This window comes from Tympanuchus pallidicinctus, unplaced genomic scaffold (genome assembly GCF_026119805.1).
Source record: "Tympanuchus pallidicinctus isolate F22 unplaced genomic scaffold, pur_lepc_1.0 scaffold9, whole genome shotgun sequence".
NCBI classification, from domain to species: Eukaryota; Metazoa; Chordata; class Aves; order Galliformes; family Phasianidae; genus Tympanuchus; species Tympanuchus pallidicinctus.
This window is the reverse complement of record NW_026294813.1, coordinates 23,148,644-23,156,532: the sequence shown is the minus strand read 5'-3', so window position 1 is coordinate 23,156,532 and position 7,889 is coordinate 23,148,644. Positions and strand designations below refer to the sequence as shown.

Below are 7,889 nucleotides of genomic sequence, written 5' to 3'. Positions count from 1 at the left end.
CTTGAACACCTCCAGGGAGTTATCTCTAAAACCTCAATGCCAACGTGATATTCATGCAGTCAATTATTTTTTAAAAAGAGACGTTTCATAGAAGCTTTGTTTCATCCACGTTTGTCTGATTTCATGGTCCAGGTCTTTGTATAAAATTAAGATTAGATTCTCAGTTTTCATTCTTTCTCAAACAATTTTCTCAAATGCTCTGTGACACAGCATACATGGATATATTTGTATGTTCTGTAACAGCAGGAGTAAGTGGGAAGAGTGCCTAATTATCAGTCTACAAGGGACAGCAATTATTAACAGCCTATTTTTTCCCCCACAGATCTGACATGGAAATACAGAGACAGGCAGAAAGCTAGTCTATCAAGCACCATTTCCCACCTATTTCTGACACGCACACTGGAGTTTGTTTATTGTTGTTGTCAGACCCAGAAATGTCAGTAAAGAGTTTTTGAGAGGAACCGGCATGAAGAAGATACTCCTGACAAAGACCTCCTCCTTTCCAGACAAACAAGACAGACTGCAGGTCAGAACAGACAGCTAAGCAAGTGTGTAAAAGGATGGCCCAACAAGGAAACAGCAGGGTGAGCCAGCAGTGTGCCCTGGTGGCCAAGAAGGCCAGTGGTACCCTGATGTGCATTAAAAAGAATGTGGCCAGAAGGTCAAGAGAGGCAATCCTCCCCCTCTACTCTGCTCTAGTGAGTCCATATCCAGAATACTTTGTCTGGGTTCCCTGATTCAAGACAGGGATCTCCCAGGAGGAGTCCAGTGCAGGGTGACTGGGAGCATCTCCCTTGTGATGAAAGGCTGAGGGACCTGAGACTGTTCAGCCTGGGGAAGAGATGGCTCAGAGGGGATCACTGGAACGGGCTGCCCAGAGAGGGATGATGATAGCTACAGGTCCCTTCCAACCCCCAGAATTCTGGGATTCTGTAAAGCAGAAAAAAAAAAAAAAAAGGCAAAGACTCAATTCTCTACTTCCCTTAGAAATGCCTCAGAGCTGTGAAACCTGTGAGAATTACAGGAGGGCAAGGTTATAAATTTCAGTTGGCTTTAACCAAGGGTAATTGTTATCTACTTTCTGCAGCTATTAATGTTAATATATTTCAATGTAATTGAAGGTGTAACTGCACTGAGGGGCAATAACTCAAGAGGACAACAACTCTAGATGTTTACATCTCCACTGCAGTCAGAGAAGTTTCTTTTACTAGTGTCAATTAATCCCAAACAGTTTGTTTCCTACTTGACACCCACTGCTCATCAGTACAAAGCAGAACGTAGCCCAGAATTTATTTCCCTCAGCACTGACCTTCCTTGCACTCCAGATTTGCATTCAGGTGTTGGGTTCCTTGCACCACCCGTTATTTAGTAGGCATAAGAAGCCTGCCATGTTTTCGGTGTTTCTATTCCAGGTGCTAGGCACTGTAGGTTGGGTTTCCAACTGGCAACATCCAGGAAACATGCTGCAGTTTCTGACAAGCATAGTTCCCTCCTTTGGCAGCAAATCTGCTGAATCTGGAGGCACACTGCCTTTTGCTGGTACGCTGGACAAATGGTATGAGGACAAATCAGAACTCTTTATCAGTCATGCACTGTCCCAAGATACCTCCCATGCTCCTTTAAAAACAACTCCACACGACTCAGAAAAGCCATCAGACTTATTCTTTATGTTGCAGGACATTGAAATACCCTCCATCTCCAATGGCTTATTTCACATCCTAGCTGTTCGGCAACATGCAGACTCTGAGCCTCTATCTTACAGTAGGACTGGTACACATCCAGTACTGTGCCACAGGGATACTGTAGAGTCAAGGAAGCTTTCTTGGGAAGCATGGAATGCTATGGAGAATCACACACGTTACTGGATTTTAAGCTGGTGACATCACATGGTGAGAACATTAAAGATCCTAGAAATCTTGTGGAGAATGCACAGATGTCCAATCATGAATAGTTTTATCTTGTATTGGAAGACATGTAAGTGGGAAAAAACATTATTATGAAAAGAGTAGTACAGTTGTGGTACAACATGCAAAGATTTGGGAGAGAAAAAATCTTTTAGAAAGCAGTCTGAACAATACTGTGCAAAATTTTTACTGAGTGGCATCTTAAACATTTTGTTGTTTACATTGCAGCTGAACCACAGGTTCACATGCACACACAAACAGAAGGGAAGATGTTCTCCAGAGACTCATTCAATGGCCAAGACTCAAAATATACAGATACCAGTGCATAGAACAGTTGTAAAATAATCCAGGCAGGTGGCTGAGTTTATCTTCAAAATCTTGCTTTCGTGTTAAATCTCTGGTTTCTACATCACAGAATCATCTCCTTTCTTTGTTGCTGGCATCAGCACTAGGATGACTTCATGACAATATCCCCAAATGTTTATTCTCTGGTAATAGTGGTGCCTACCACTATTACATATCCCCATAAGGAGTTTCCATACGATGGGACAGTGCTACTCAGTGCTCTGAAGTTGTGAAGTCCCTAGGTTCTCTCACTTTCTTGCACGCTGTTTTTTTAATAGTTGGTGAGTTTGGTAGAGTTTTGCTCTTCATGGGCGTTGGTTTCCTCTGTTTTTGGTGAGTGAATCGGAGAGATTTCAGACCCAGCATCTCACAGTACTTATTGCACTGGTGGAGGGCTCTGAACTGCTCAATGAAGGAAATCGAGCAGTTGCCTTTAAAGCCTTTGTATCTGTAGCAACAAAGAAAAAAACAAAGCCAAATTGGATTTCAAGACCCATTTCCAGCACAGGGGAGACAGAGTATGACTGTTGACAAATAGGCAACTTGAACATACTAAGCGAGTCTCTTGCACTCATACCACTTTGAGAGGCACTAACAGATTCAAACAGTGCCATTAAGATGTGAAGAAAACTTGATCATGAGCAGTGGCAGAAGAGGGAAAAAGGCTGAGAAGATTCAGGTCAGCAGGTTGTGTTCTGGCTATTCTTCATCATTTTATTTAGTCGGCAAAATAATTACCTTCTGGCTAATTTTTTCTCAGAAATATACAAATGAAATCCATTCTACACCATTCTCTATAATCAGTGTTTTTGACTGTCGTGATGAGACCAGATTGAACAAAGAGGTGCTAACTGAACCAGAGGCTGTTTTCATCCAAACTCAAATATAACTTCTCTGCCATGCTCTTCCCTCAGCCAGGCTTGACTACAAGACCTCAGTGAGCCAAGACTCTCAGGGAAGAAGGATGTTAGAGCATTACTTGAGTCAGCAGCCTTGTCCAGTCTCCACAGTTCTCAAGCCACCATCTCCCATTGCTACCCTACCCTTCTTTTGCAGGCTAGGAAACCCAGAGGAGAGAGCCCATACATCCCTGTTCTCCTTACCCTGCCACTGCTTGCTGTCTTTCATTTCTGACACTTGCTGTTTAAGCTGCATCAGATTTTCAAAGTATGCAGTAGCTTTTTAGAAGCTGCACCTACTTCTTAAAGGAGTAACTTTTTGTCAGACACTAGATAACATTTCTTGTCCTCTTTGGAAGCTGAGAGTCATCATCAAGCCCAGCTTGGCTCTGCAGCCTCCAAGCAGCTCCTGCTCTTACAGCAGACCACAGAAAAAATAGACAGGTGAAACCAAAGGTTTGCATCTGAGATTTCCCAGCTGTTTGCTGTTTGTCAGTCATTGCTTCCAGATATCCCTCCTTGTGTGCTTCCAGACTGCATCATTGGTTCTGCACAGGCACAACGACTGCAGCCCTGTTATAATTTGGCAGGATTTGTAAGCTTAATTCAAACTGTTTGTTCAGTTACAGCCTGTGGTGCATGTAACAGGGAGAAGGTCTGCGCTAGCGAGTGGCTTCTAAATTCTATAGTACTGCTCTCATGTTTTCTGTTCAAGAACAGCAACCTATTGACTATTCCAAGCCTTAAAAAAATTTGATAAGCATTTTTGTACAACTTGTTCTTATAATTCACTGACTAGATGCCTGATGAATGAAGTGAGGACAGCATTCCATCTTCCAAATCTAGTCAAAACTAAATCCTTCACAAGACTGAAAGGTGAGTGCTGAATTTATCTCAAGCTTAAACTCCCCAGTGCCTGGCATTGCCATGTTGGATCAAGCCAAACCAATCAATATCTTGAAGCCAGATTTTCAGGTCCACACCTGGAAAACAGCACTGGTGTTAACCAACATAGCACAGGCTACTGTGCTCCTGATTCCTTCATTTTTGTATTTACCATCCTTGGATAAGTACTTGGCACTTGTGCACAGCTGCTAAACCAGCTCACGGCTTGCATTTAACAGCTACTCACTGTGTTGTCCTGTTTTTGTGTACGTTTGCCAAAGAACATGCAAAATATTTTACTTAAAGGACAAGATTTCCTGACTCTGGTGCCCCCCAGTGGCTGCATTAAAAATATTTTCCATGCTTTTCTGCTTTCAGTTAGGCTTTGCCCCCTATCGACAGAAGGTGTACTGCAGCTAATTCACTGCATCAGATAAACTGTGCTTCCAGTTGTTTTGCTTCCCAGTTACGGTTAAAACAACTACAGAAAGGATAAAAGAATTACTTCGGAGGATGTTAAATGTTGAAAACATCAGTTTCTCCACAGCCTTACATGAAAGAGGGAAAAGAAAAAGACATGATACGTAAATGCTCATTTAGAAGTCAGATTTGAAAGAAGAACCTGGACTGTAACAATAATAAGTTAATGAGTAATGCTGAGCATGGGTATGAAATTTTAGTATATGCTGTTTATTACGCTTGGTTTACAAGAAAAACTGGGGGAAAAATAATGACCATGAATTATTCATGATAGTTTGCACGTTGGCTTCTGCAAAGTCATCAGTACCAGTTTGTAGCACGATGTTAGATTACTTGTCATCTTGATTCTCATGCAAGCATGCGGGCAGGATTTTTTTTTTCCAGTTTCCTTTCTTCCCCAGATCACAAGCTCAGCATTGGAGCGAAATTAGCCTTGTATTTAGTATCCTTTCCAAGCAGAAACAATATGGATGTTTTTACATTCACTAAGGATCACAGAAGCGTTTCCTGAGAGTGTTTCTGTTTTGCATGGATGTCATTGGTACAGGCTTAGAGAACTGGAGACAGAGGGCCCATCACCAGTGAGTTCCTTACCTCTGCTAAGAATGGTTGAGGGAACTACAGGAATTTGCAGAGGCAATAACCACTAAAATCAGCTTTGTGTCTTCTCTAAGAATACAGTTAAAAGTATAACCGGATAATACATTAAACTCTAGTTCAGAGAATTCTATAATAACCAAATCATAGAATGATTCGAGTTAGAAAGGACCTCAGATCATCCAGCTCCAACTCCCATGCATCAGACAATGATGTCATCCAACAGTTAAGCATGTTCTCCCCAACATACACCATATGTGATCTCCACGGGCATGGATGCACACTACCAAAGGCAGCAGTAGCTTCTAATTATGCATTCTCTGTACTTGTTTGTTTTCCACATCCAAGCTTGCTTAATTAAAACATCAAATGGCAGGTTATTATTGCAAAGCTGTCCTTTCTGGGAAAGAAGTCTTAAAGAAAAATACAGGATCTGACATTATTTATTGTCTAGCAGTATCTTTAGCTAAATGTCAAACAAATTGACAATCAACATTTTTAAGATATTGTTTGTTAAGGGAATACATATTCCCTTATGCATGTCCAACGTGATCCTTACGGCAGCTTGCCCTGTATACATATTTTCTCACTTCACCTTCCTCTTAGTTCAGTATGCATTTTTATAGGAGAAATTGCTCATATTGAGCCAGATGACATCAATGAAGGCCTTTCCACAAATTTTCTGATTCCAGAAAACACTGCTGCCCAAATAAAATTTTTATCATCATCATCTTTGTTTCACAACAGGATGATGCAACTTCATTTTTTCATCTGCTGTTTCAAATGATTTCATCTTGGATCTACAGCTAAAAGAGCGAAACAATGTAAGCTTTGAAAGGATTTTCCCAGCATATGCTGTGGTCAATTTTTAAATAATTTAAATGATTTAAATGATGTTGTGAGGGGTTTTTTACTGCACCATTCCTTCTATCAATTTCTCAAGGGAAAATATGAATTTAAAAGCACTTGTCACTGGCAGTTACCCAGAAAGCTGTGTACGGTGCCAGGAAACAGAATGGTGGCAATACACACAACAGAGCCAGTTGGCATTGCATGGGGAAGAATAATATATTGTCATTAGAAAGAATTCTTACAGAAATTGATACTGGAAGACGTATGTTTTTCTAATGAAAAATTTTGCAGCCACTATGAATAAAGGCTTGAATCAGTGCATATTTCGTAATGAGTTTTAAATGATAACACAAAGAAAATCACTAGGTGATACATCAAATCTCTGGATGTCACTGCATCATGGAAAAAAAACCAACACAGCACATCTCAAGTGAAAGGCCTCTGAATAAGAAAAATAGCCAGCGGGGTGTTTTTCTATACTCTTTATCTCAGTTTCTTCCAAGAGGGAGATCTGGGGAACAGGCAAACTTTGGGAGGCAGGCAAACCTGGGGAAGTTTGACAATTCTTTCCCCACGGTGATCAATGTTGCTGTGCTCTGTACTGGGACAAGCAGCCCCTGGCCTGACATTTCAAGCATTTGTGCAGATGAAGAGGACAACAGCAGGACCAGGGTGTTTGGTTGCCTCTGCCCCCTCACTCACCTTGCCTTTCCAGCATACAGCTGATCTAAACAGCTGCCATTGCTGCCTATTTCTATCAGTGGCACTGTTGGTGATATAATCAGAGGCCGAAAAATATCAGAACACTGAAAGCTTGTATCTTTACACCTGTGCTTAAATTTTCCCTGAAGGTCTGAAGCCACTGCAAAAATACTCTCAAATGGGCCTCCTTAAGGGTTATGAAAAGATCTTTTGTTATAGCTCAGCACTGCTACCTTTGAGAGAGAAGGCCAAGAGATACCATCAAATCTCTTAACACACTTCCTCCTTTCATCAGATAAGCAGTATATACAAAGCTAAACAGACACCTTCCTTCCACCATGCAGCTGACAAGAGTACAGGCTCAAGACAAGGTAATGTCAGTGATAGTATGGAGTCAGTGATCATTTTGAGTCCCTTGCAACTCAAGACATTCTGTTCTGTTTGGCTAAAAGTGGAAAAAATAACTTGAAGAGTTCCAAACTGAGAAAAGAATCTTTCATAAAAGCTTCTTTTGTAAACATGTATTCTAAAGCACTGGCACTTTTGTTAGCTGCAAGAGGGATTTTAGCTGAGTTCCTTCATGCAGTCCCAGCACCATTCCTTTAAATTCCTTGCAAAAAAAGGGCAATACAAACTTTGACCCTGCTGCTCAGGGCATCTCCTTCCCTACAACCTCCAGCCCAGTGTTAGATTTCCTCTTTTTTTTCCAGTGAAAGAGTGAAAGGGAAGGAGAATCACCTGAGCCACAGGTAGCAGGATCTGGTAGTAGGATGAGGTATGCTTAAGAGCTTGCGTTTGCATTGGCTGGGGGAGGTGCTAATGATTGCAAGCCCAACTGGAGCTCCGGCTCTGAGAGCACACTGGATTCAGAATGACCTCCTCTGCGGTCAGAAGCCTTGGACAGCACAAACACAGGGCCTTCCATCATAGCACAGACTGGAGCCAGTGTTGGCCCTGCTTGTTTCAGCCCTACTTTCCTCCAGCTAATGTGCTAAGTAGTCTCTTTGTAAGTCACCTGAAAGCACTGTGAATAGGACTGTTTTATTAAGGGAGGCATACAGCAAAGCCCAAGCTCAATCTGCAGTGTAGATCTGTGCCTTTAGAGTAAAACAACTGTGTTTCCCTGATGGAAGGATTCCCATAAGCCTGAACAAAAAGGAGTTAAAAGCATCAGAGGAGGAATGCTTTATTCCAAAATTAAAGCAAGGATAAATTCCACTGCACT

At 41.6% G+C, this 7,889-nt stretch overlaps 1 protein-coding gene across 3 annotated transcripts in view; it reads right to left on the bottom strand.

Annotated features, from left to right (window-relative positions):
* Positions 1–2,075: 2,075 nt before the first annotated feature.
* Positions 2,076–7,889, bottom strand: part of ALPK2 (alpha kinase 2) — a 40,551-nt gene continuing 34,737 nt past the window's right edge. For 2 of the 3 annotated variants that reach the window (XM_052670021.1, XM_052670020.1), the window contains one exon: positions 2,076–2,697. In XM_052670021.1, coding sequence (XP_052525981.1) covers positions 2,463–2,697 — 235 coding nt within the window. In that variant the 3' untranslated portion in view covers positions 2,076–2,462. The remainder of the gene's footprint in view (positions 2,698–7,889) is intronic. The other variant, XM_052670022.1, reaches the window with a different exon arrangement.